We start from the raw sequence: 27587 nt of genomic DNA, 5'->3' as shown, positions 1-27587 counted from the left end.
TCTCTCCTCTCCTCTCCTCCCTCCCCTCCTTTCCCCTCTCCTCCCTTTCCCTCTATTCCCCTTCCCTACTCTCTTCTCTCATCTCCATTCCTCCCATCTTCTCTCCTCCCCCTTCTCTCTCTTTCCCATCCCCTCCCCCTCTCCTTTCTTCCTACCCTCTCCCCTCCTTTCCTCTTCCCTTCCCTCTCTTCCTCTCCCTCTGCTTCCCTCTCTTCTTCCTGCTCATTCTCCTTGTCCCCAGCCTCCCAAGTACCGAGATTATAAGCATACTACCTTCATGCTCAGTTCTCAAGATTCTTCATTTTTAAACATTTATTTATTTATTATGCATGTCTCTCTGCGCACGTGTGTGTGTGTGTGTGTGTGTGTGTGTGTGTGTGCCTGTGCCACAGACTATGTGTGGAGGCCAAAAAAAATATTTGTGGGAGTTAATTCTCTTCTTCCATCATGTAGATCCAGGGCATCCAAACTTAGGTCATCAAGCTTGGCAGAGAGTAGCTTTACCTACTAAGCAATTTCACTGGCCATAGATTCTTATAACTTAGGCAAAGAAGCATTCTTCAAACCTGTTTAAATGGAATGAAACATTTTTGGCAAAATTCCTCAGGCACTAGAATTTCTGGGAATTCTGAATATTCTACACTGTAGTCCTCTGTGGGAGGGGCTGCTTTAGACAGTTTCATTAGGAAAGGAAGGGTGGGGGATCACTTAAGTGTAGCCGATGGAGCCTGGAGGCAAGGGGATTATGATTTAAGAAAGAGTCCAGGGTTTGGTCTTGCACCGAGGCTGTGGCTTCTGAGGAGCTGGTAGGATAGGAGCTGGTATGGCATGTATATGAGCCATGGTAGGATAGGCATTAATTGGGCGGGGACTATTGAGAGAAGAGGCGTACTTGGTAAGGAATCACAGCTGACAGGGAACCAGGTGCCATGATAGACCTGGAGAACGACCAAGCCAATGTGAGGGAGGGACAGGAGCACAGCACACAGCCTGTGGTAACTGGGGGGACATGTAGCAGTGGGGAGTCAGTGTAGAGGAGGTGCTGGGTCTAGGTGGACATTGTAGGGGAGTTTCTATGTGAGTCTGCCACACTCCTGCATATCATGGGTGGCAGGAGTGAGGGGGAGGCCTCCTGTAGGAACAGGTTTGGGTCAGAGTCTGATAAAGATGGCCTGTGTGCAGTTTACCTTCTAGAGCTGGCTGAGGCTGTGGAGACAACCCTCTGAACCTAGGCTGACTTGGCCGTAAATGCTGTTGGGTAGAGAGTTGGCTGACCATACCCTCTGCTTTAAGTTCTATGTTCCTGTTGGAGGCCACACTGCCTGGTGGTTTGTTCTTCATGATGGTCTCAGCGAGACTCCTTATTACCTTAACTCCATCTTCCCAGGCACAAGCGATACCACCCTCTCTCCATTATGGCCCTAGGCTAGAGTGGGGGCATGCTGCTGTCTGGAATGCCGAGTGTGCCGGGCTCCCATGGCAAGGGCGCTATTAAGCAAAAGATGGTGATCTGAGGGACGATTTTCCCTTTGGGTTTTGGAAATGAACATCCCATATCCCCGCGTCAAAGCATACATCTCTGCTACAGAGTTTTGCCTTGGGCCATTGATTTTTGATGGGGCCCAGTGAATTGTGAAAAATATCTCTTACTGAGTGTGCTTAAATCTCAAATCAGCTGTAGAGCTTATTATATCCTTGTTAAGCACATCCCTCAGTTTGTCATCAGCAGGCTCATTTCTGGTCCCTCTTCTACGCCTCTTTGGTTATTGAAAATGGCTATTTAGTGCTTGTGAGTCAAAGCTCTACAGACCCAGGCTTGAGATGAGCCGGAAAAATGATGCTTAGTGGGATGGGTTTGGTGAGGAGGAACCGAGGGTCCCTGGGAAGGAGGGGCCGATGGAGAAGAGCTTCCATGTTCTCTGCGGGGCTACCCAGATGACCTAGGGATGTGGCAGGTCAACTCACTGACAGAAGGCATTTAGAAGTGCCTACTCAAGAATCAGGGCATTAGGGAAAAAAATCCAAAAAAGTATCCTGGAGAAATGAAGTCTACTTGGGGGAGTGTGATGTGGTAAAGATGTGGTTGATCGTCTGTAAAAGGCCACAAGGCACAGCAGGGCAGAGAGAAGCCTGCTTCCAAAACGGAAGCGCCTGTCAAGTGGAATATTCAGGCCTGCGTACTGGTGACGGGTTCCCCTTGGGCTTGACTCCCCGCTGACTCTCCTCTCTTCTCACAGCTTCACCAGCACGCTGGCACTTAACGACCCCCTGCAGACCCTCTTCCAGCTCATGTCGGGAAGGATTCCACAAGCAGCCACGGTTGGTACTCTCTGTGACAGGCTTCTTTCTATGCCCCAGAGTCCTAAGGGTTGGGAGTGGGCTGTTGAGGCCTACCTGGGAATGTAGCACTCACTACCTTTCCAGATGATGCCTGGATGATAGTTTATTAATTATCTACAGCGTGCTTGACCCATAGACAATCTGATACATAGCAGCTGGTTTCTTTCATGGAGATAGGAGTCATTATTCCTACTTTTGCAGGCACAGAAACAGAAGTACCGAGGTGTAAAAATGGTTCAGTTATGGAGGTAGTGAGGAATGGGGTCATGACTGGCTCAGGTTTACCTGGTTCCAAAGACCTTACCTTTGCCACAGTGCCTGATTGTGCAAGAGCTGTTGTTTTGCACAGCGATCCTCCAGAACTGGACATGTTGGACTTTGTGCTTTTGGAGTTGAATGTGACCAAGAAGGTGGAGGTCTGCTTGAGACCGTCTCCACTATAGCAGATCGATCTTTTTGAGCCAATGTGTTCTTTTCTGATCCACTAACTTTACCAGCATGTATCTTGGCATTGACTGTCTGGGCCTTTTTTTTTTTTTTAAATCTCCCTGGCAATACCATATATCTATTGTTTATTTATAAACACCCATGCCTTAAAATTCAGGAACATCTTCTTGGATTATATCTTTCAATATTTATTTTGGTTTCATTTCCAGGAATTCCATGTCTATTTCACATGTATAAACTGTATGTAAATATATGAGTTATAGAGATATACTTATCTCCTTTCTGAGACCCATGCTGACTTTGAACTCCGTGTGTGACTTAGGATAATCTTGAACTCCTGATCTTCCTGTCACCGTCTCCCCAGTGTTAGGCTTCCAAACATGTGCCACCGTACTCGACTTTTACTTTTTTTCTCAAATTAAAAACATTTTTTGTCTCCCTCCTCCATCCTTCCTTTGCCTACCCTGTCTTTCCTTCTTCTCTTTTCTTGCCTCTGTCCTTCACTGTTTCCCCCAGTGTCTCTTGCTCTTTTGTTCTAACATTTTTGTCTTTGTTTCTTTAACATTTTCCCCATTCCTTGCCTGAGGACTTCCTGTTAGGTACTATCTCTTTCCTGGGCTCCTTTATGTTCTCGCTGCATGGAAGTATTAGTCCATCACTTCTGATCCTGCCCAATGCTTTGCCATTCCATCTCCATCACTTTGGCAGTCATATCTTATATTTGAAGCTTGAGTTTTGGCTAGCAACGGGTTTTCATGAAAATGAATTTAACCTCCCCCCCTCTCTTTCTCTTTCTTTTTTGACATTCTTTTTGCTGTGGATAATTCTAAGAAAAGCACAGTAAAGAGAAATGATGCCTTCTGTCCTCCACCTTTAAACCAATGGGCTATTTTGGAATATAGGGTAAGCTTCACAATTCAGCTAAATGGAAGCTTCAGCACTGCAATGAAATTGCACCGTGTCAGGAAGCACCTAATGGAGAAAGTGATATAATTAGCCTGTGGTCTATTGGGCCTCAGCGAGGAGGGAGAGTTAGCTAATTTTTCCTGCTCTTAGATAAGGGAACTAAGGCTCCACAATGATGTGCCGTTGCTGTATTCCATCTTAGAGTATGAGAACTTCCTAGCCCCTTACATCGAATACAAAGCTACCTTTCTGCTACATGGGTGGCATCATGGGAGAGGCATGTCTACTGGATGTACTGATGTGGGTTTCATTGCAGGCATAAGCTTGACTTTTCTCACTACTTCTAGGCAAACTTGACTGCTATTTAATATCACTGTTTTTCACTTTGTGGAGATTTTGATGGCCAAGCAGTTATTGTGACTTTAAAGGAACAAGAATGGCTGAGGCTGGCAGCCACCATGCTTGCATGTTTATCCCATTAAGGAAATTAATGAATTCTCCCCCACCCTAATCAGCTTTATACTACTCCCCACTCCTTGCTCTAAACCAGGGAGGAGGATGGCTTCCAAGATTATTTTCTTTTTGTAGAAAGTTTTTCTTTCTTTTTCTGTTACGTTCTTGCAGATCCAGCAAGAAGAGGCCTGGCTTATATGTTTAAGTGAGAGTAGCAATGTCCCTGAGCTATGCAATTGTTGTGCCCAGGGTGTGGTTCATGGTCTAAGCCGTTGTTGTAAATTAAAACTAATATTACTATGACTTCTCATGACCACCGTTATGATATACATGATATACATTTATGCTGTGCTGTTGAAATAGGTAGGGAACAAGTGTCACATGGAATAAACATCATTTATTCCCTTTTATGACTATAAACCCAAAATAACTACAAATAGTTCTGCACTCTAAGTGTTAGCAATTACTGTCAATTCTCTTCTCTGTCTATGTAACAGGATTGGTTTAGACTGGTTTGTACATTACCTCTTTCCTCTACTGCATGTGTGTGTGTGTGTGTGTGTGTGTGTGTGTGTGTTTGTAAGTGTACACATGCACCAAGTGTGCAACACTGTGTCATGGGCTTTATATAACTGTCTGTTTTATTGTCACCAAGAGTCCTGTTAGGTAGAAATGATGGTCTCCATTCTAGAGACGAGGAAGACAAAGGTTCAGTGAAATTAAAGACTTGCTCAAGCTCATACTGTATGAGTCAGGACTTGGGCCGCATCCAGGGATGGTGCAGAATTTATCACATTATGTTGCTTCTTCATTGATTCTTTCTCCCCTGAAGTTCTTCTTCAAGGAGGGTGGCCTAGGGTGAGGTTCAATGTATGCAAGTCAATTAGTGTAATAAACTGCACAAATGAGCTTAAAGGCAAAAATCTCAATTGATGCAGAAAAAGCTTTTGGCAAACTCCATGCCTTCATGATAAAAGTTCCGGAGAGTAGGACTAGAGAGAACATTTCTCAGTACAATAAAAGATACATGTGGGAAACCCACAGCCAATGCCATTCTGTATGGAGAGAACCTATGCATATTTGCAGATGACATGATATTATACCCAGGAGATCCCAACAATTCTAGCAGAAAGCTTCTAGAAACTGCAAGTTCGGCATGTGGCAGGATAGAGGATCAACTTGCATGAATCAATAGCTTTTCTATACACCACCAACAAGCATTCAGGGAAAGAGATCATTGACACGTTTCCATTCATGACAGCCTCAAAGAAAATAAAATATCTAGGAATAAATCTGATAAAGGAGGTAAAGAAGCTCTATAAAAAAACTTTAAACCTCTGAAGAAAGAGATAAGAACTTTAAAAATGGGAATACATTCCATGTTCATGGATCAATAGAACTAATATTGTGAAAATGACCAATATACCAAAACTTTTACATATTCAATACTCATTAAAATCTCTACCTCGTTCTTTGTAAAAATAGAAAGCAGATTCATATGGAACCATAAAAACCCTGGGTGGCCAAAACAATCTAAGCAAAGGGAACAATGTTGGAGGGATTGCCACCCTAGATCTTATTTATTTATTTATTTATTTATTTATTTATTTATAATTTATTATTTATTTATTAAAGATTTCTGCCTCCTCCACGCCACTGCCTCCCATTTCCCTCCCCCTCCCCCAATACCTATAACCATAGTCAATATGTGGCACAAATGCCACAAACATCAGCTGGAGGAAAGAAATCATCTTTAACAAATGGTTCTAGGAAAACTGGCTGTCCACATGCAGAAGAGCAAAGTTAGACCAGTGTCTATTACCTTGTACAAAAACTAACCCCAAATGGACCAAAGACATAGCAGTTCCACAGGTCCCTGATGGAGTCTGTGGCCACTCCATTGTCACCAGGGAATGGGTGGAGAGGAATTGAATGGATATTGAAAGCTTGTTTGATTTCCTCATTCCTTCGGCAGCAATAGGAATTACATTTCACAACAGCCCCGTGAAAGTTGCCATGTGTGGAAGGGCCTTGGAAGACCAGGCAGTACCAGCTGCTTGTAAGACAGTGAGCAACTCGGAGTTCAAGACTTCTGTGTCAGCTCAGCATGGCCTTCTCCACTCATGAGACATTTTTTCTTTAATCACTGAAACACTAGAATTTTTTGGGGGGGTGTGTAGGGAAGAGTTTGTTTCTAGATATTTGAAGTGAAGACAGGGAAAAACTTGAAAATTAGTAAGTTAATATCATTCTATTTATTAGCCAATAGCCTTATAACTGATATATATGTATATATATGTGTGTGTACATATACATTAAGTGTATTTGTGTTTGTCTGTGTCTGTCTTTATGTGTGTATGCGATATATGTGTCTGCATGTATGAGTGTACAAGTGTGTATCTGTGTGTTTTGTATATGTATCTCTGTGTGGATGTGTATGAGTGTGTGTCTCTGTGTGAGTGCATGCCTGTGTGTGTTTGCATATCTGTGTGTGCCTCTGTGTCTGTGAGTCTATGTATGCTTATGTGTCTCTCTATGTGTATGTATCTGGGTGAGCGTATATATATGTGATTTTCCATTTTTTAATTTTTATTTGAAGACAGGTTCTCATACTGTGGCCCAGGCAGATCTCAACATCATGATGGCCTCTCAATCACCTGAGTGCTGGGTTTACCGATGTGTGCCACCACCTTGATCTGTGCCACGCACCAGCCACTTAATACAGAGTGAACCCTTATTTAATAGCAATAACATCACAGACAGTGTAACGCACATTCTCTGAACTCCAAACCAAGACAGAGACAGCAGTCTTCTTTTCCTACATCCCTGGCTATGCTAAGTGACTCTGCAAATCATTGTTTTCCAGTGCTGTGGAGACAAGCAGTGGGGAGACTGGCGGCCCCACTTGGCTGTGATCCTGTCAAATCAGGCTGGGGACACCGAATTGTACCAGCGAGCCATTGTCAGCATGGCGGATACCCTGGGTGAGCAGAAACCAGCATTTCCTCTTTCTAGGCATCTCCAGGCCAGCTTCCAGTGCCAGACATCAGAGTCGTAGACTCCAGAGAGCCGGAGTCTTTGGCTCAGGCCTTCTCAGGTTCTGGAGGCTCTGTCTTTCTGGTTAAGAAACTCCAGGGAAGACATAGCTATCATGTAATTTTGTTTCCCAGAATTCCCTTTGCCAGCTTTGTTTGTTTTTCATTATCTGTTTCCCTGAATCCCCACTGGGAACTTTGTTTTGTCATTGCTGTATAGCTTTTTTTGCCACAGGTGAAACTCCTTTACCTAGAGCTAACACAGAGGCATGCCTCTTCCTATTGTCTCATGACCTTTAGTGGCCCAAGGCCATCAGATGGGAAATGTCTAACTACCTTGGTGATTCTGCCTTTATTTCTGTTATCTGTCTGTGAACGTGGCCTTACAAGTACTTGACAATTGTAGTATATTCCAGATCACTACTTTGAAAATTTGGTCTGGGCAGAAGGTTTAGAAATAATGGTGTTCTTTGTGGAACGTTGGGAACAATTGCCTGCTAAATTGGAAGCAGCCATATATAAGGTTGTGACAAGTGATGGCTGTCACCCAGCTACCTGACTAAAAGGGCATCCATGTTTCTTGGGTATCAGACTCTGTGTTTGGTACTTTGCCCGCTGTATCAATTACCTTCTCACTGCTATGGCAGAACAGCCGGAAAAACCTTAAGCAAAGAAGGATTATCTTGGCTCACACTCCTAGGGTACACAGTCTATTGCGGTGTTTAGTGTGAGGTGATTAGAGGCCTGGTGTTCACTGTCAGGAAGCAGAGACAGTGATGGGGCTCAGCTTGCTTCCTCCTTCCCTCTCTTTGTACTCAGCCCTAGATCCTAGCCTAGAGGATAGCTCCTCCCACACTACCAATAGGCCTTCTCTACCCAGTTAAACCTCCTCTGGAGACACCCTCAAGGGCACACCCAGGGGGTGGATCTCCTAAATTATTCCAGTTCTATTCAAGGTGACCACGATGATTAAGTGTCCCCACCCACTTAATCCAATTTTAAGGCAGTGGAGAACATTAAAAAAAAAGTCAGGAGCAATTTGGTAATTGATGTGATTTTTATTAGTGCAGGAAAAGCCTTTGGCTGTCTGACTTTAGCAGAGGAAGGAGTCACACCCCATGAGGATGTTTTAAATCCATTTCTGAAGTTCCTCTTTTCTTACATATAGGCATCTCCTTTCCCTTCTCAGCCTCAGGAAGGACCCTGACTCTTAGAAAATTCCCAAAGAAAAACCCATCAGGGGAATGTGAGATGGCACTCAGTGTGGCTGATGAGAACTGAGATGCAGTATCTTCAGTCACAACAGCTGCTGTGGGAGAGAGCGGGACGGACGTGTCTGTGACTTATGCCACGAGAACGCCCCTGGTTTATTCTCGCGAGGTTTCTGCACTCCGACCCTGGAGTTCACTATTTCTCTCTGTTCTACTCAGATGCTGAGCCCCACAGGGCGCGGTTTCTGACTGGGTTCCTGTTCTCTTCCTGCAGCTGGGAAAGGGCTTGTGGAGGCGTCTCACTTCTGCTATCTCACGGCTCACGTGCCCTTTGGCCACTACACAGTGAAGACAGACCACCTGGCCTTGCTGGGCAGTAGCCATAGGTATGTGACTTTTGCAGGGGAAGGGCTTGGCAAAGATGTTTTTTCCTGGATTGTTTTAGCCCTTGCTGGCTTCCAGGGCTTCACTATTCATTTTCTTGTGTAAATTTCAGCTTACTGCCGGCTCCTCCTTATCTCCTGCACACTTCTAGGCAAGGTGACCAGAGGGTGCCACATCACACCACTAGAGGGCCTGAACCGGTGCCTTTGGTGTGTATTGCACTCTGATAGCCACTGGGTGGCAGCCTAGCTCCACAACTAGGGATAGTATAGAAAGAAAAATAAAAAGGAAATTTACAAGTCGTCTCTTTTGGGCAGCCCTGGGCCTGTTCTGAGAGCCTACTCTTTGGGCATTCAATGCATTAGTGTGAGCACAAGCTCTTTTGAGCCTGTCCCGTTGGTTACTTGTTGTATGGGAGCCGTACATCAGGATTTTTATGCTGAGAGAACCATAGAGCCCCGAGGAGTGAGCTGACATAGATAAGCTTGTCCTGGGTGGCCCTCACCGTTCTGGATCTTTTACTCTCGATAGTTAGGATTTCTGAGCAGTCAGTATTATGCTCCTAGAATTCCAGTAGTCAAGAGGTATAGACAGGAGGATTATAGCAAGATCAGTACTAGCCTGGGCTACATGGTGAGTTCTAGGTTCGCCAGCCAGCCAGGGCTACTGACCTGTCTGAACAGAGAACACGAAAACGTTTCTGAGAGTTCCTTTGCATGGTTTCCTTTGTTACGGATTTACCTTAAATTGAAATAAAAGTAAACAAAGGAGGGAAAGCAAGGAACAGAGAGACTGAAAGCCCCGACTAAGGTGGCATCTGGGCACCAGGAAGTTCAGACAGGCTGCAGGAGACAAACTTGTAGCTGTCCCCAGCCCTCTACCACTGTGGCAGTGTTGCCCACTTCATAGACCTTGCTGTTGAGAGCCTGGGCTCAGACAGCATAGTCAGCTTCTCTCGTCGGGGCCAAATACGACCGTAAACGTACCTGAGTTAATATGTCTCCTCTTCATTGTCTATGAATCCTGGGGAAGTTTCTGGAAATATGTTAGCTTCTGGAAATATTCCCGGCGGCAGCTGGCAAGCTGTGGAGGGAGTCTGAGGGGTATTTATACATGAGACTCCTGTCGCCTCTCAATCACAGTCGCCATTGTTTTCACCCTCACTGTGGAAGACCTGCTGATTCCTTCTGGCTCAGGTGTCCCCCCCCCCCCCCCCCACACACCCAGTCTCTGCCAGACTGTCTGTGGGGCTCCTGAACTCCATGGCTTTCTCTTCTGCACTGGTGCGCTTGGGCTGGTCCTCCTTTCCTGGGGTGTGCCAGGCCCTAGGGCTGATGGCTAGCTTTCAGGATGTCAGAGTGGAGGAAATGCAGTGTCCCGCCTTCTGCTAAGGAAGCGCAGGACCTCCTTCTCATGGGCAGGTTCTTTTAGAACAGCTGGCACAGTGCTCATTTCATCTGTTTCCCCAAACCCAGGAGGATGGAGGGCAAGGAGGAAGTGCGTCCACCTTGGGTCCCCAGTCTCTTTCCTCTCTTGGAGCTGCTTGTGAGCAGCACCCCATCTTACCTCTGTTATTGTTATTCCCTGGTTCTAGTCAAGAGTTTCTGAAGTTTGCAACAACCGAGGCTATCCAGAGGACAGAAATCTTCGAGTACTGCCAGATGCTGGGCCACCCCAAATCCTTCATCCCTTCTTTCCAGGTAACCGAAACCGCAGGGGACCATCAGCTTAGTTGTGGGCAGCCAGGTTTTCAGCTTTGCTGTGTGGCATCTGGCACCTCCTGCCAACTCATTTCCCTCAGTGTGGGAAGACCTAGGATTTCCCTCCCATGTCCTTGGAAGGTTGAATTTTACAAAAAGAAAGCAAAACCCTTCGTTGGTCTCTGCTGGAGGTTCTTGCCTCACTCCTGACACACGGAAATCTTGCTGCAGTTCTGCCCCCGCCTTGCTTTGCTCCTGCTGCCTTGAGTTCTTCTTGTCCAGCAGGTCCTCTCCTCTTCAAGTCTCACTGTCATCCTGTGCACCTGGCTGCTCGGCTTCTTCCCTCCTTCCCACCAGGCCTCTTTCCTTGGGAGCCCCCCTCCTGCTTTGTCCTGGGTCAACTATCTCCTCCCTCTCAGGGCTTCAGCTGAGCAAGTGGCAAGCACACTGCCAAGTTCTGTTCTCTCATCTCAGCCTGCATTTGCGTTACGTTGCTTCCTTTTGTCCATAGTGACTGGTGCTGAGATTGCTTCTGCTCCCAGTCTGATCTCCCATGAGTTTGAGACCTGGCACCTCGTAGCCTTTTCTCGTCTCTCTTGCTGGTATGGAGTGTAAGCTTTCCTCGAGCCTGTGCTGTAAACTAGCCTAAAACTGAGGTAGTTTGTTTCTGTGCTTGCGACAGGACTATTCCAGGCACAGCCCTGGCTCTAAGGCTCTCAGCTCACATTTACCTGATGATACTCTTTGTTTCCTTTTTATGGGTAGATAATCTTTGTTTTCTTTCCTTTTTATGGCTAGATACCTTTATTCTCTGCCTTGAGCATCCTCTTCAGACCTGAGTGTAACTAGTCTTTCTCTGTCTAATCAGTCAGCTCCCAAATAAAGACATGGAAACTTCTTATTCATTATGAAAGGTTGGTCTATAACTTAGACTTGTTCCCAACTCTTATATCTTAAATTAACCCAAAGTTTTAAATCTATGTTCTACTATGTGGCTTTTTACCTTTCTTTCATTCTGTGCCTCTGATCTGTTCTGTGACTCCTGGTGTCTTCCTCTGTGTGCCTACATTCATCCCCAATTCCTCTCTTTGCCTGGAAGTCCCACCTACTCTCCTTGTTTAGCTATTGGCCATTTAGCTTTTTATTAAACCAATCACAGTGGCACATCTTTACACTGTGTAATCAAATATCTCACAACATTTCCCCCCTTTTTGTTTAAATTAAAAGAAATGTTTTAACTCTAACACAGTAAAACTATATACAATTAGAACAATTATTAGGTAACAATTACATTTACAATGTCCAGCTCATTTGTATCTGGCAACTTTGGAGAAAATTCTCTATCATTTGTCCTATCTTTTGAGTCCAAAGTTTTATACTTTTTTTTTTATCATTACTTGTATTAGCAACACCAAAACTATTGTTTTAGCCCTAAAAACATTTTCTCAGATAAATAATTTAAACTTTTATGTTTCCCCACCTTATAAACTTTATATCTTTTATGCAAGTTTTTTCCTGAATTTTGGCAACAGAAAATTATAACTATAATTATCTCATCTTCACTTCCAAGAGAGACCCAGGAAAGATAAAATATCACCTGACTAAACAGGAAGTGCAGAGAAAGCAACTTCCAAATCTATAGAAATGACAGAAGCATCTGGCTGCCTTGACAGTCACCTAAGGTTTCCTTACACTGTTGGGGCATCCATGTTTGGTCTATGGGCTTGGAATATCCTACATACTTTTCTATGACCAGCAGTTTTGAAGAACTGTCCCACCTTCTCTTGGCAAAGTTCAGCAGTCTTTTTCCTTTGTGTCCTGCTTGTCCAATTTGTACAGTATATTGTCAGCAGTTGAGGCAAGGGTAATTTCTTGACCAAATGACTAGTTTTGCCACACACACAATGAAAGAAAACTCCATATGGAGATTAGATATGTTTCTCTGTCATGAAAAGCCTTATTATCAAAACATTTTAAATGACATATTCTGTAGGTTTTTTGAAGTATTTGAAGACCATTTATCTATTTAAAATATATCTCTTTGACCCTGAAAACATGCATAACACAACTATAAGTTTGGTTGTTATAGAAGACTAACTACTAACCTGTTTTTCTCTATTATTCTAAATAGCTTTCAAGGACTAAAACTTTACATTATATTTTAAAATGAGCTGTACAGGTACAATACCTTAAACAAGAGTAGAAACATATATACAGTATAACAAAAATAGCCTTAAATTTGTATCAACATAAAAAATCCATACCAACATAAAATACTTGAGATGAGTAGTTGTTCAAAAGCAGACTCAACAATTCACCCTTTTATCCCATCATTTTTATACTGTATCCCCCCCTTTTACTCTTCAGAAAGAGATTCCTGAATCTAATCTTCTTTGTTCAGCTTTTCTCCCAATCATGACCAATAGCAACTTGTAACCAATCCCCCTAACCAATGACAAATATTTATAACCCACAATGACCCAAAACCACTCACACCACTTCTTGGAAATGTGGACATTGTGTCCTCAAGACTGTTTCCTGTTTTCTGAGGCCAACAGCATCTCCAGGGGACCCTGAGAAAATTGAGATAATGGTGAAGTCCTAAGAAAACTAGCTATAACATTTGTTGTCTAGTCTCTATGGGATAGGAAAGTGGAAGGCTTATCTGAAGTTCTGGCTAGAATAGTCTATGAGGCTGGACCATCTCAGCGAGCAGATTTGAAGTTGTTTCTGACTGCAGAACTCTGAGGAAACTGCAACAGAGGCACTCTGAAAGGCTGGATCACCAGGGCCACCCATTTTCATTGGTGTCTAGTCCCCTAGTTCTGAAAACTTTCAAAGGTAATATACATATTTACATGAACATAAATATGGACTGTGTGTTATATACAAGCCAGCCAAAGATGATTTTTTGTTTTATGTTTGAGCAGATAAAAGATGTCTGTCAACTTATAAGTTTGTTTGGGCTGTATAACCAAACCTCTGTCCATGCCATATGAAAGGGTGGCATGTGGTAATAAGTCATGAGGACTCTGTAGCCAACAAGATTTATCATGTCTCACCCAGTCTCAGAGCTGTTCCCATAGTAGAGGAACCAGCATATACATCACCTACCCTGTAATCTGTCTTTTTTTATGTCTGCAGCCTAAATTTTTAGGAGGTTTCCCCCAATCAAATCTGATCTTCATTAATTTTGAAGAGAACCATAGCCTTTTGTTTCCTGTAGAAACAAAAGCAAAACTTCTCCCCTCAGTGCAATATATTTTTTGACTTCTGTTTTGAAGTTACGGCATTCTTAAGATATATTTATTGGATGGTTTAATTTAGCAGTTTTCATAATCCAATGTCTCTCAGCAGCTATTATTTTTCTTTGTTCATTAACATTTAAAAAATTCAAAGTCAATAAAACAACATACAGGATCCAGACATGCTATGTATTTCCCATTTTATATGGCTTATTCTTTCTATATTACTTTATTTTTTCTTTAAAGACTTTATTTTACTATTTTTAAACTGTTTATTTTTTAATGTCTATACACATTTTCATTTCTTTCTTTAGAATCTAAGCACATTTTAAAACATACTGTACCTTTTTAGAGGTTTTCTGTTTCTGGACTGGCTTTACTAAGTGCCTGCAGCATTTTTTGACCATGTGAGACAAATCTTAAACTGCATGTCAGCCCCTGCATGGGTTCGTGGCTGGCTGCAGCCTGCAGGCAGCAGCCGGGAGCCACATCTGTGTGTTCTGTGGCCTGCCTGGGAGACTGGAGGACTAGGAAGTCTTGTCTGGCTCCATGTTTGTGTGTTTGGAACTTTTCTTTTAAAGCTTTCTCAGGTCCCATGTGGAAATATATGGCCCATGTTGGGTACTATATGTAAATAAGTCCTTTTCTGTCCCACCAGCCAGCTTCCAAATAATAATATGAAGACATATTATTAATTATGAAAACTCAGCCCATAGCTTAGTCTTATTTCCAACTAGCTCGCATATCTTAAATTAACCCATACTTTAACATCTACGTTCTACCGTGTGACTTCTTACCTTCCTTTCATTCTGTACCTCTGACTTGTCTGCGACTTCTGTTGTCTTCTTCTGTGTGCCTAGATTCACCCCAGTTCCTCTCTTTGCTTGGAAGTCCCACCTAGTTTCCCTGTCTAGCTATTGGTCATTTAGCTTCTTATTAAACCAATCACAGTGACACATCTTTATACAGTGTAATCAAATTATCTTGCAACACCAGAAACCTTTTTTAATGATTGGATGTCCTTCAGTGCCTGCTGTTGAGAATGAACATAGATATAATAGCAACACACAACAAAACATATGCAACCTTGGAATAAATCACTGTATCATTTAATCTCTCTCTTTGAGAGTTTTTACTTGCCTAACTGCTCTTCTATATGGCTGCTGCATAGGCACTTTGGTTTCTTTTCTTTTTCTTCTTCATTTATCCTACCCACAAGCTCTGCTGGCACGGCCCTGGACTGAGAGTCATGGCATAGCTATTTTTATTGACTGTTTCCCATACTCAGCATTGTGTACTATGCTTCTTGAATATTATTTCTAATCCTATGGGTTTTCCCCTTTTGCAAAAGAGGTAATTGAGGCTCAGAGGGTTTGGTATGTTACCAGCTCATGTGTGTACGACATCTGTTCTAAGTTCTGTGTGTGAGTCACCTCATTTCATCTTTATAGCTTTCAAAGAAATAGGTGGTATTGTCCATGCTATAATGGGGGAACTGAGGCACAGAAAGGGAAGGGAACTAGCCCAAATATCCCACACCTAGTATGAGCTTGGATTGGATTGGTTTTGTTTACACCAGAAGCATCATACTTGATCTCGTCCTCCTTCTCTGAAAGCCCCTCCCCGTTCCTGCGTTTCCTCTGCGCTTCCCTCTGGACTCAGTGCCCTTGCAAAAGCACTCATTTTGTATCTTCATGTGGACCCTTGTGCCTGGGACTGAACTTCACATGCCCAGGCTCCCCGTGATGTGAACTGTTGGATAAAAGGGCTGCCTGTCCAATGGAGCATGGGAAGATGTGTTGATGTGACCCCCACCCCATCCTTTTCTCCATAATGCAGGAACTGTATGTAGGCTGGATTTGGAGTTGTGCCCATATACAGATAAATTGCCCCAAATGGCACCGGGCCCTTGCTATTTGGATGCCAGAGTGAGCGGAAGCTGGCAGTCAGCTGACTTCCAAGAAGTCTTATCTCCATTTGTCTCCCCCTCTCCTGTCTGGATGGACTCATCACTGGCCCCGTTTCTCTTTGCAGGTGTATAAGCTCCTTTATGCTTCCCGGCTGGCAGATTATGGCCTGGCATCCCAGGCCCTGCATTACTGTGAAGCCATTGGGGAGGCCGTCCTGAGCCAGGGAGGGAGCAGTCACCCTGTGCTATTAGCAGAGCTCATCAAGGTGAGCTTCTCAAAGGGGTCTCTGTAGGTGCTTTATCTTCAGCATTCAGGGAGGCCATTGTAGAGAGGCTTAGAATCCACGTTTCATCTTCTTTGAACATGCTGCGGAATTGGAGACCACAGCTGTCTTTGACCATGTATGCATGCCCCGATGTGATAAGCAGAAGCCTGCCCACACAAAGAACAACGGGCTGGACAGGGGGCAGTGGGGCTGGGGGACTGGAAAGCGGGCATTGTTTCTGTTTTTCTGGTACAGTTAAACTGCTAGCTGCGGTGAGCTGTTGTAATTACCAAAGCAGGCCTTTGAAAATAGATTTTAGTGATTAAAGCAGGAAATGATCCTTATTAAAATACTTTTAAATGCATAGAATATTTTATCACATGTGGGACACATAAAAAAAGAAAACAAAAACATACCAGCCCTCAGTTCCTTGGGAAGAAAACAGCGATCAGGCCAATAGTTGTTCCAATTAGCTGAAGAAAAAACTCCATTAGCTGGGGAGTAGAAGGCGCGGTGCGCTTCAGTTTGCGTGTTGCTTTACACGAGGCCCAAGTGTTAGATTCTGTAACCAATAAAGCCTGTGCCACGGAGGTCCCCCTCCCTCCATGCGCTGACATTTCAACTGGAGGACTGATGGCCCAGATGCAGAACACGATGACACCTCGAATCGGGAAGCAGCATCAGGTTGTTAGCGGCGTAGATCTGAGCTCCTTCCTGCCCAGACCAGAACCAGAATCAGCATGAACAAGGTGCCTGTGCGCCCCGCATTACTATTCTAGAAGTTTCTTGCGGAGAAGACAGCTTTGCAGAGCACAAAGCTGAGGAGCTATTTTTTAACTCTCATATTTGGGGGAAACAATGCCAAAATGGGTTGCTTATTTATTGATGCTGCAATTTTGGGAGGAGATCGGCTGAATTTGTTATTTCTCAATTATTCTTTATAATGTGATGTGTGAGTGAATTACGACTCCGTCTCCCTCCTTCTTATTGCCTCTTTCCCCTCTTGTCTTCCCTTGTGCCCCATTTCTCTCTCTTCTCGTCCTCTCTCACTTTCTACCCCGTGGCCCACCTGGAAACTCTGCTCAGCTTGCAGAGAAACTGAAGCTGTCAGACCCTCTGGTTCTAGAAAGACGCCCTGGGGACAGGGACCTGGAACCAGATTGGCTAGTGCAACTGCGGAGGCAGCACAAGGAACTGGAGGTGAGCAGGGTGAGACAGGGTCACTGGGTACCCTGTGTTTCCCAGACATAGACTGGACAGAGAAGGGCCCAGTTCCCAGCCTTGGGCATCTCCCATCACTTCTGAGGCAAGGTCAATGTCCCCAGTGTTGGGATTCAGAGCTTTCTTTTCACTGCGGGGGTGGGGGGTGGGGGGTGGGGGTTTACCATGTGCAAACATTTTCCTGTTTGCCTAGTGCCACAGGGGGGCGCTCTTCCCAGCCACTCTTACCGGTCTTTCTCTGAGGTCCCAGAGAATGCTTAGCAGCCATCAAAGCTTCCCCATCTCTGTTAGGAACAATGGACCACAGTGGACCTGTGTCACTTTCATGTAATGTAGGGCAATTGCTTAAAAGACTTCCGGGCCTTTCCTTTTTGTTCTGACAATTGCAAAAGCTGCTGGCCATAATCAGAAGAGTAATTGGAGCAGGGCCTCCCCCATTTCCTTTCTTCCACTCTGCTCTGAAGACAGGACAAAGGGGATTTTTAAATGTACACTGCCCTTTCACCTTCCCTGGGTAGCGAATTCAGAGGCCCACAGTTTAGTTCCTTGCTTCGGCCCCTCACTCTGGGGAGGATGGTGACACTGGCTGTGGCTATCCTGGCCTGCTCTGAGCTGAGCAGGGAGACCTAAGAAACAGTGTCTCATCTGCATGACTCTGGGCCCTGGGCCTTTCAGTAGCGTTTCCTTGTCTGGCCATGGTTTCAGCATTACCTTGACTTCTGCCCTGATTTTCCTTTATATTGTTTAAAAGGATCTTTACTTTATTTCTAACAGCAAAGTAAAGCAGGAGACCTTGGAGACCTCAGTTCTACTAATTCACATATTTATGGAGCCAGAGGAACAACAGGTACTGCGTTGCAAAGCTCCGGCTGCTAGAATGTGACTAAAATACTCTCAGCCACCCACGCGTCCCCTTCCTTGGTGTCTTCCTTGTCTGGGAATTAGGCCCTTTGATCCAGACTGCATTTTCTGACTGGCTCTTGCTGGCCTTACACACCTGGACACGTCTGAATTCCTGTAGCATGAAGGTTTTTTACTTTGTAGGCTGGGTTTTCAAATACTTGACTATTTCACGTTTTTCATTGCTATCCAATTGCCTCACCTGTGTGAATATCTTGCTCCCAGTTAGATATCTTTCTTGAGTCCAGAGACTATACATTATTAGTATTTTATATTAGTGTTCTAGACATTGGAAGAATGAAAGATTTTGAGCTTTCAATCGGCCATATAAGTTTCAAAGTGTTTTCTCCACCTCCTTATTCCTTCCCCAGCATGTCTCTAAGTGTCTGGTCAGTAGGAGTTAAATTCCAAATTAACTCCATACATTTCCCTGAAATCATTCCCCTGATTCAGACAAGGGCCCTTGTCTCTTGCCTTCTTTTGCTTGCTGGATGGGTGGGATGTAAGGAGTTTTTGGCTTCTGTTTCTTGTCTTTTTGAGAGCCTGTCTGGGTGTTTCTACATGGTGACGTTCTTCTGGCCCTGGAACATAAAGGCTGGCACCCCACAGCATCCCTGCACCCTCAGGCCAAACATTTCTCACACCCACACTTTAATTGATCATACCAGCAAGGCCTCTTCCAGGGCAAACAGACCCTGATTCTTTACAACTAAAGCCATCATTTCTAGAATGTCACTCAATTTTCTTTCAACTATAAGCTTTTAAAGTCTAATGAGGCCCGCTTAAAGTAGAGTGTGTAAACATGCAAATATTAAAAGGTGTAGAGTTCAGTCGGATGCCGTTTCTGGCCTCTCAGCCCATAGGAGAAAGGCTCCGAGATCATTCCAGAGCGGAGGGCACCATTCTGAAGGCAGCAGGGAGGGGAGTTACTGTTTGTCAGTGCTTCACTCGCTGTCATTAGGAGGCCACACAGAGCAGCCAGTCCGTGTGATTGCTTTCTGGAGAGGCCAAGAGCAGGAATGGCTAAGAATGATTTGTCTGTATCTGCCACATCTTCTTCCTTAGACACTTCCTACCAGGATCTTCCAGGATATCAAAGCTACGCGGGAGACCCTGGGTACAGCTCAGTCCCATGGCCGATGCCTGAGCAGACGGGCCTGACCCAGACCATCCCACAGCAGCCTTTGCCCCCGCAGCGAGATCCCTACTCAGAGAGAGAAGGCTTGGGGTACATAGGGACCCCGGTGCCTCTTTATTCGGTTCCTGCAACCCACTTGTCAGTGACCAGTGGCGACGGCAGCAACAACAGCGTGGCAGTGACAGGGGCTCCTGGAGCAAGGGCTGGGGAGGAAATGCTGCGGATACATCCTTCCCTTGGTAAGACCTGCCAGCCAGGGGGAGGGTGGACGTCTTGGTGGTAAAGAGACAAGCGAGGGAGGCACAGGGACCGACTGGAGGAAGTGGGCTTGGCACTAACAGAGGCACATGGGGAATGCACTTTGGGTCTGCTCTTGCTAACCTGAAGGAGTGTGTGCTCTTCTCGCCCACACACCTGTATGCGGGAAAAAGCAGAGCAGGACAGACATCACTGTTCTGTCTTTTCCTTGGAATATGTGGCTTGACATGTTGTCGAGGTTACAAAGCAGTGATGAAAATGCCCTGTGTCTCATGGATGGTGGTCAAGGGGCTTCTTTTTGGTATCATCTTCAACCCAGGATCTTATTGACAGGACCTGTGGCTGGGACTGTATTCCTAGTCTGGTTCAGCATTTCTTCAGGCCTGAAGGCCTTGGGGAGAAGAAGACTACACATGGGGGAAAGACACTGAGTGATGCAAGCGAGTTTCTGGGTACCACAAAGGAATATTAGACTGCAGCCCTTTAACATGAAGCCTTAGCTGAGCTAGAGACCCGCATGGAAGGAGGGTGGGGACAGCCCCTAGGATCTAGCTCTATGTTGCTGTGACTCCTTACATACCTATGGAACAACCTTGGTATTTAGCAGGTAGAGTTGGGTTGGCCAGTGTGTCACGAGGTGGCGTGAATTGAGTGGAACCAAGCAAGTAGATTTTGCATTTGCAGTGACCTGCTTGTGGTATAAACTCTTGCCACTTAAACCACTGGGTCTCCATTTCCTTTCTTCAAGATGGGTAGGAAGAGCACAAATTGAGGCTCTTTGTTTTTCTTTGGTGCTTTAGGGGAGAACACAGCCCCTCAAGAACCCCTACAAGATCCCGATGGTCTAGAAGTCGTTTCTAGTCCTCAGGTGAGTAGGGGGACTACTGGTAACTACTCCAATGCATCTGCTGTTTGCTATTGGCCCCTGGTTTCTCAGCCACACCTGGGCTCCCCTCGGGACCTGGGAATGCTTTCTTCTACCGTGTGCAAATCATTCCTTGTTTCTTTTCATCTGAAACCCCGAGAGTTGGAAAGGAGGCTGTGTTCTTGTGTGTGCTTAGTTCCACCTGTCCCCCAGCCTGTGTCATTGGGGGACAGAGCAGTAGAGATGGCTGATAGGTGGCTCTCTGTTCTTCTGCACCCTCTTCTTCCATGTTGAGGAGCAGCACTGGTGTTTATTTTGACATTCCCCTTGGTTTATGTCAGATCTCTATGGTAGGACTGAGAGCACCTGCTATGTCTCTTCTCCCAGCTGCCCAATCCTTCTTTCTACTATTGCCGACAGACTGCACAGCATTCAACTCTGATGCCAAACAAGATGTTCTGCAGCTTTGCATTGTTTAAACGATTACATCACATAGTTTTTAAAAGTAGTAATGGGCTACAGATCTTTTGTTTTTTAAATTTAGATTTATTTCTTTTTTATGTGTATGTGTGTCTTGCCTGCATGTATGTCTGTGTACTATGTGTGTGCCTGGTACCCTCAGGGGCCAGAAGAAAGAACCAGATCTCTTGAAACTGGAGTCATGGATGATTATGAGCCACCATGTGGGCACTGGGAATTGAACCCAGGTCTTTGGAAGATCAGACGGTGCTCTTAACCACTGAGCAATCTCAGCCCCAGGGCTATGGCTCTCTTAAAAAATTATACTTTTCTTTTGTAGAAAAAGTAGTACACTATTGTTATAGAAAAATTAAAATGAAGAATCAAGTAAATGCTACTCAGAATTTCATAGTAAATGTTTTGGCTCTCCCATTAGTTTTCCCCCATGTATGTGTATATATGTACACATATGTATATTAATAAATATATATGTACATGCTTTTCAATAGTTAAAACAGGTGTATTTTTCTACTTGTTATTTAACACCATTTAAGATTTTTTCTATCATTCACAAGTATATTTTCAGAAATGGTACGACAAAATCCATTGTGTGAAAGTATTCCATTCCTTTGCAAGTGTCTGCCAGACTCTAGCAGCGTGCCAGGCACAGTGGTGGGGCTGGGCATGCATCAGTGGACAGATACAGCCAGCCTGATGCTGTATCGTCTGATGGAGGGAGCTAGAGATGAACAGTGGGCGGAGAGGAGGGACCAGGGCCGTGTCCCGAGGACAGCACGGAAATAATGAGTCAGGTGACGGGGCACAGGTATCACTGTAGAGGGAGCCCTGCATGGACACCTTGGATAGGTGAGGAAGATTCCTGTTAGACTGTGGAGTGCACAAGGAAGGGGACTCACAAACAGGCGTTTTCTTCTCTGCCATTTCCCTTCCACCCCCCTCCTTTTCTGCGGTGCTTTTCCATTCCCTGCCTCCTTTCTTCTACTCTTCCACAGCACACATTGTGGCCCCCCTAGAATATAGGCTCTTGCCTATGTCTTGACTTACGGAATTGGAATAGATTCTTAGGAGGAAAGCCAGGTTAGAGTTCCCTTCTGTATTTTACTAGCTGTGTGTCTTCGGGCATGGCTACGCTCTGGTTTTCTCATATTTGAAACTAGAGGATAATGATAGTGCGCTTCTCACAGTACTGTTGGAAGGATTCAGTGGATCATGATACGAAAAGCATTTAGAACAGCGTCTGGAACTCTGAAGACATTATAACCGTACACATAAAAAATGTAGCCCTTCCTGTATTCTTGCTATAGTATTTTGTGTAGTTTTTTATTAATTGTGCTCTATTGAGAATATAAAATGAAAATACAATATAAAGAGCAATATGTTGCATTATTACACTCATATGAGATCTCTAGTATAGGCAAACTCAACGAGACTGGATAGAATGGGGCAGAGGTGGCCGGGCTTTGCGGATGGGGCTAGGGAGGTAGTGTTTCTGATGGGATGAGGAGAAATGCTGGGCATGGGTACTGCTGATATCTGGACAACACTGTGCATATACTTAATGCCACTGCATTATGGTTAAAGTGAACTTTATTGGCTATGCATATTTACCAGGCTAAGGGAAAGTTAGTAGGAAGTGGGGCGTGGGTGTTTTTGGCTCCCTTCTGGTGTATATGTTCAGTTATTCTTGGGAGAGCCTGTCAGGAAACAAGCTCTGAGGTTAGATGCACTGGCTGCTAACTTTTCTGACTTCAGAGTGTGAGGGTCTCTCAGAGGCGCTCCAGGAACCTTTTCATCCCCAGCAGTAGCTTCCAGTTCTGGAGACTCTGACCTGGAGCAGTTATATGACAGACAAACCCGCAGTGTTAGGGAGGGGATGAAGACTGGGCGGGTTTGGGCTTGCTCACCTATGCTCGGGCATTTTCATGGGGAAGACTGCCTCCCTCCCCAGCAGCTAGCCTTGGGCTCAGAGTGAGAGGTCTTATGGACATGGGCTCTGCCATCTGTTAAGCTACTTGCGAATCTCTGTTGTTTCGTTTTATCTCAGGCACCACCAGCTCCCAGAGCTCAAAGGTTTTCTGAGGGTTCCACAGTTTCAGCCAAGGAAGAAGAGGGGGGATCTTCGGATGGGGCAGACGAGTCATCTCACCACGATACTTCACAGAGAGGAAAGCCAGGGGATGGGAAAGCGGCTACAAAGGTGGAGGACTTGTTCCTTTCTGTATTCCCCCGCTTTATCCCTGTTTCAAACAGTGGATCAGAGTCCAGAGCCCTGCCCCCCCCCCAACACTCATGCCTGGCTGGGCAGCTCTCACAGTTGGTGAGAGAAAAAAAGTCCAGTGGCCTTAACAATACCCCTTGCCCTTCAGAGCTCTGGATTTGGCTGGTTCAGTTGGTTTCGATCAAAGCCTGCCAACAGCGCGTCCCCCTCTGGAGATGAAGACTCCTCGGGCAGCTCTGACTCAGAGGTAACCTCCACAGATGGGCTGGCAGCCCCTCCCTGTAGACCCAGAGGAAACCCAGACACATCATAGCCCTGGCATCACACTCTACCTTGGGCTGAAAGAAAGGAGACCACAGGAAATAAATCTGTTTTTAAAGGCAAAAGGCAGAGTGAGACAGGCCTTGGAAGTCCGACATAGTGGGTCATGCCTGTAATCAAAACTTTTGGAATGCTGAAGCAGGAGGATTGCTATGAGTTCTAGGACAGCTTGGGCTACATAGTTTGACCTTATTTCACAAAAAAGCAACACACACACATGAGAGGGAGAGAGGGGGGAGAGAGGAAAAGGGTAGAAATATTAGAAAATTAAGATGGAGAATTTTTACTTCAGAGGCTTAGCAGCAGGAAGCCGGCCCACATTCTCAGAAGCTTCACAGAAGGAAATGGTGTTGGTGGGGAGTTGCCTACGTGGAGATCACCACTGTGGATGCCAGAACACATGTAGGTTGGCATGAATTTGTTGAGCACTGATGTCATCCCGCCTCTTTTCCACCAAGCAGGAGTCTCCTGGCACATCACCTCCTCACCGTCCTGGCCTGGGTCTCTCACCAACACCTCCACTTGAGTCCCCATCTCTCTCAGATGCCAGCACCTCCTCCAGAGGCATAGGTACCACCAGTTTCATCTTTTGGGTCATCTCTGGTGCTTTTGGTGCTCCTAGACTGGGCCTACTCTCTTGGATGTGGAAACTCCTCAGTTCTGAGCGTGTGAGACAGCTCTGATTCCTTGCCTTCCAGGTGGGAGCAATCCACTTGGATCTTTGAACAGCAGTGGGATAGCTGAAGTCACTGGGATTGGAGGCTTCTCAGGGCCACAGGTGAGCAGGCTACGGACTGGGGCCTAGGAGTCCAGAAGACCCCTGTGTGTGTGAGGACTGAATGTCTTCAGCAGCCTGAGGAGCATTCCTGTAAAGGATGAACTTCTCAGGTCATGGAGACAACTTCTGTAAGACTCTGCTCCAGCTGCCTACGTAGTACCTCAGCCTGGAGGGCCTAGACAATGGCAGGGCAGTTTCTCACAAATCTAGGGCATGCAGAAGTGCATGGCCAAGGTGCTGCTGGCTGATCTGGTTTCTTCTGAGGCTTTCTCTTTGCTTTGCAGCAGGCTGCTCTCCCTGTGTCTTCACTGGATCTTCCCTCTGTATGTGTCTAACGTGTCTGTGTTAACTTTCCTCCTTTGTAAGGACACCACGCGTGTTGGGTGGGGCACCTGTGCAGCTGCTTTCAGGATTCTGTCTCATGCTGAGAAACTGGGGCTTTATCATGTGCAGTTTTGGAGGGTCACACTTCAGTCTGTACAGCTCAAATGGAGTTAACGGACTGGCTGCTTCTGACTTAGTGGGAAGTGGAGTTCACTCATGTGCTCTTGGCTGGGGCTATCATAAATTCTTTACAAATTGCCTATATAGCTAGGGATTTCATGACTATCCCTAGGAAAATGTTTCTATTTCTTGAAGCCTGGTTGGAGTGCTCTTGTACCATCTGAGGCCTTTTGAAGAGTTTAATAGTGATTTTAATGTTCTGATCTAATTTATTGTGACTTTTTCTTTCTACTTTCTTTGGGTCTAAGGGCTCCTGTCTCTACATGGCCATCCCAGGTCCTGGCATTGGTTGTGGCCACTTGAGTTTTATAAGAAACCCTTCTATTGTCCAACGCTGATTCCTGTGGGAGGTTCTAATCTACCAGGAAGCAGCCACGGATCAGAATCTCTGTTATTTGCAACCACAGGGTGTTTCTTCTGAGTTCTACTCCCCGCCAGGTGCTCTGCCTCCTCCACCCACCTTGCAAGGTGCTGTTCCTCTCTACAATCCATCCCAGGTCCCTCAGGTAAGGACCATCCTTATGGGGAGGAGTTAAGAGGTCAGGTCATAGACCAAGAAGGGTAGCACACAATTCCACTCTTCCACACACTGAATGTGAGTTTTCGGGTAATTAATGAGCCTCTCCTACATCAGTAAAATAGAACTAGCAGAAGTTATTGCAAATCTAGTATGTATGTAATATGGTACCTAGAAAATGCTCAAGAAATGTCACAGCTCTGAACATCACTCCTAATCTGTAATTGATCCTGAGACATGAGAGACACAGTGCTGATGTTTTGGTGTGGTCCTCTCTTGGGATGAGGGGATTCCTGTAAACTTTGAGAGGAGCCATACTCTCTGCTCCTCAGTGCCCTAGGATGGCTCTAGATATATATATATCCTTTGGCCTTTGCTGTTTACAAAATCAAGCTTCCCTTCATTGTTCAGAGGTGAAGGTTGTGCGTTAGAATGAACACAGTGTCGAGAAGCCACCTACAGCTGCAGTGGGTCCCCTTGCTCAACATGCTAGTCCCATAGTGGAGACATTCTCGGAGCTACCCTCTAGTATCGCGTCTCTTCTTTTCCAGCTTTCTACAGCTACTAACCTGAACCGGCCAAATCGCCTAGCCCAGCGCCGCTACCCAACCCAACCATGCTGAGAGTGAGCATTTGTTCCAGGCTTGTGAGAATGACCACTCACCCATCCAGGCCTCATCTCCTGGAGCACCTTTGCTTCCAGTGCTCTCCACCTCTCAGTGCCCTGCTCACCTCATGTTCAGGGATTCACCGTGAACCACAGAACGAGGGCTACCTGATGTTAAAGGGCAGGATCTCCCTAGACACAACTTGGTCTAGTCTTCAGCTTAGCTTTAAAGGGATGGGAATTATTTCATCGTATGGAGGAGCAGGGGATAATGTCCTCACTTGATTGTGACGGCAGCAGCACTTGGGGTGGGAGCTTGAGAACCTCAGGAAAATGAGGGTCCTGAGAATCCTATGACAAGAACCAAAGTGACACTACTGGGCTATGCAGCAGGGACTTGGAGCAACATCCCAGAATAGCTTGGACTCCTTCCTTCGACTTGCTTAAAGACCAGTTTATGGCTCTTGTTAGCAAAGTTTTTACATTGAATTTGATTATTGCTGCCCTTCAGTGATTCCTTTTTCAATGACATTTCAGCAATTTTCCTCCTGGTCCCAGTTTTGAGCACATTTTCTATGTGGTTCAGACTAATTATATTTCTCTCACTTTCTTAGCTGGTCCTATTTTTTCCCATTCTGACATCTGGCTATCAAGTTAGATTGCTGTAGGCATCATATTGTCATGGTAACTACTGAAGCTAATGATGCAGATGGATGGAACATCAGTATAATAAATAATGGAAAACGTTTCCTAAAAACGTCATCCTTTCCACAATACCTGCCTTCCTACCTCAGGACTTTGCAAATGGATGTTCTGAGGGTCACTGGGGCCCGACGGAGGAGGGAGAGATCTTGGAAATTTCCATTTTTTCCCTTTCAAACCTCAAATAGGAATGATTCTTGCTGTTTGTCAGATTTGCTTCAAATTGCTCCTCACAAAGAACATTTTTTTGTACGTGTAATTGTACATAAAAGTTTTGTACTTTAATGTACCATGGTTCCGATGTTGATAGCGATTAAATCCAGATAATTTTATAGCAAATTCTTGTCTCTGGCTGGTTTCTGCAGAGGGAGAAAATACATTGATGGTCTCTTCCCTGAAGTCTTTCTAATAATGGTCCCATTGTGTGATCAGGTGTGAATAGCTAGAAAGAGCCCTTTGTTAATGGAGAATCAAAGACTGGTCCTCTTAACTTCCAGGTCTACTCTAATGCTATCATTTTTTTCTCCAAGTTAAGAAGCAGGAACAAAAGCTCCTCTAACCAACTAGTCACTTCGCCGGATGAATGTGGCATATTCTGTTCCTTATTTTTTCCATCTTAGATGAAATTAGAAACCATGTACATAATTTTTTTTGTACCTGGAAAACCCTCACAATGTGCAGCTTTCCTTTCTTCCTAAGACTCCTGCATCCTAGCTTTGGTATGTTGGCACCTAGCTGCAGTACCCTAGCAGCTGGGTGTGAGTATCCCAGGCACCAAGCTGTTGAGACTCGAACCCTGCCCATGCACAGTTCACCTTGTAACCATGGACAAGGTTGCTTCATTGTCCTGTGTTTCAGTTTTCTCATTTATAAAATTATGGTAATGATAATAATACTTACCTTACAGGGAAAGAGCTGGAGTTAAAAGAATGAAGGTCCTGGGAATGTAGATGGTTCACACAAAGAGCTTTGTGTTACAAATTATTAGTGTATAACTAGTAAGCAAAATACAGGACTTTGACTTTTGTTTGCCAGATTTCTTGTGTCATTTTTTGATATAGTGTCTGGTGGGAATGATAATTTTAAAATACTTCTCGAGATATGTTTCTTAATTGGAAAGTCAATTTCCCTGGTAGCCAATCGGCCACCTTGTTCGGCCAAAGGCATAGTTCCCCTGGGAGG

The 27587-nt window shown here is 45.1% G+C and overlaps 1 protein-coding gene across 8 annotated transcripts in view; it reads left to right on the top strand.

The window, feature by feature from the left end:
• Sec16b (SEC16 homolog B, endoplasmic reticulum export factor) overlaps positions 1-27362 on the top strand; it is a 62218-nt gene extending 34856 nt beyond the window's left edge. For 6 of the 8 annotated variants that reach the window (XM_050135309.1, XM_050135308.1, XM_050135307.1 and 3 more), the window contains exons 12-26: positions 2238-2319; positions 7013-7130; positions 8667-8778; positions 10371-10476; positions 15756-15896; positions 16983-17096; positions 17892-17964; positions 19083-19394; positions 20214-20281; positions 22803-22955; positions 23125-23223; positions 23756-23867; positions 23996-24075; positions 24987-25085; positions 25648-27361. In XM_050135309.1, the coding sequence (XP_049991266.1) occupies positions 2238-2319; positions 7013-7130; positions 8667-8778; positions 10371-10476; positions 15756-15896; positions 16983-17096; positions 17892-17964; positions 19083-19394; positions 20214-20281; positions 22803-22955; positions 23125-23223; positions 23756-23867; positions 23996-24075; positions 24987-25085; positions 25648-25719 (1741 nt within the window). In that variant the 3' untranslated portion in view covers positions 25720-27361. Of the gene's footprint in view, positions 1-2237; positions 2320-7012; positions 7131-8666; positions 8779-10370; positions 10477-15755; positions 15897-16982; positions 17097-17891; positions 17965-19082; positions 19395-20213; positions 20282-22802; positions 22956-23124; positions 23224-23755; positions 23868-23995; positions 24076-24986; positions 25086-25647 lie in introns of all 8 variants that reach the window. The other 2 variants (XM_050135316.1, XM_050135315.1) reach the window with 2 other exon arrangements.
• The last annotated feature ends 225 nt before the right edge of the window (positions 27363-27587 follow it).

This window comes from Alexandromys fortis, unplaced genomic scaffold (genome assembly GCF_014885135.2).
Source record: "Alexandromys fortis isolate MF-2015 unplaced genomic scaffold, M_Fortis_MF-2015_v1.1 scaffold_21, whole genome shotgun sequence".
In the NCBI taxonomy this organism is placed as follows: domain Eukaryota; kingdom Metazoa; phylum Chordata; class Mammalia; order Rodentia; family Cricetidae; genus Alexandromys; species Alexandromys fortis.
This window is presented reverse-complemented; position numbering and strand designations above follow the sequence as displayed.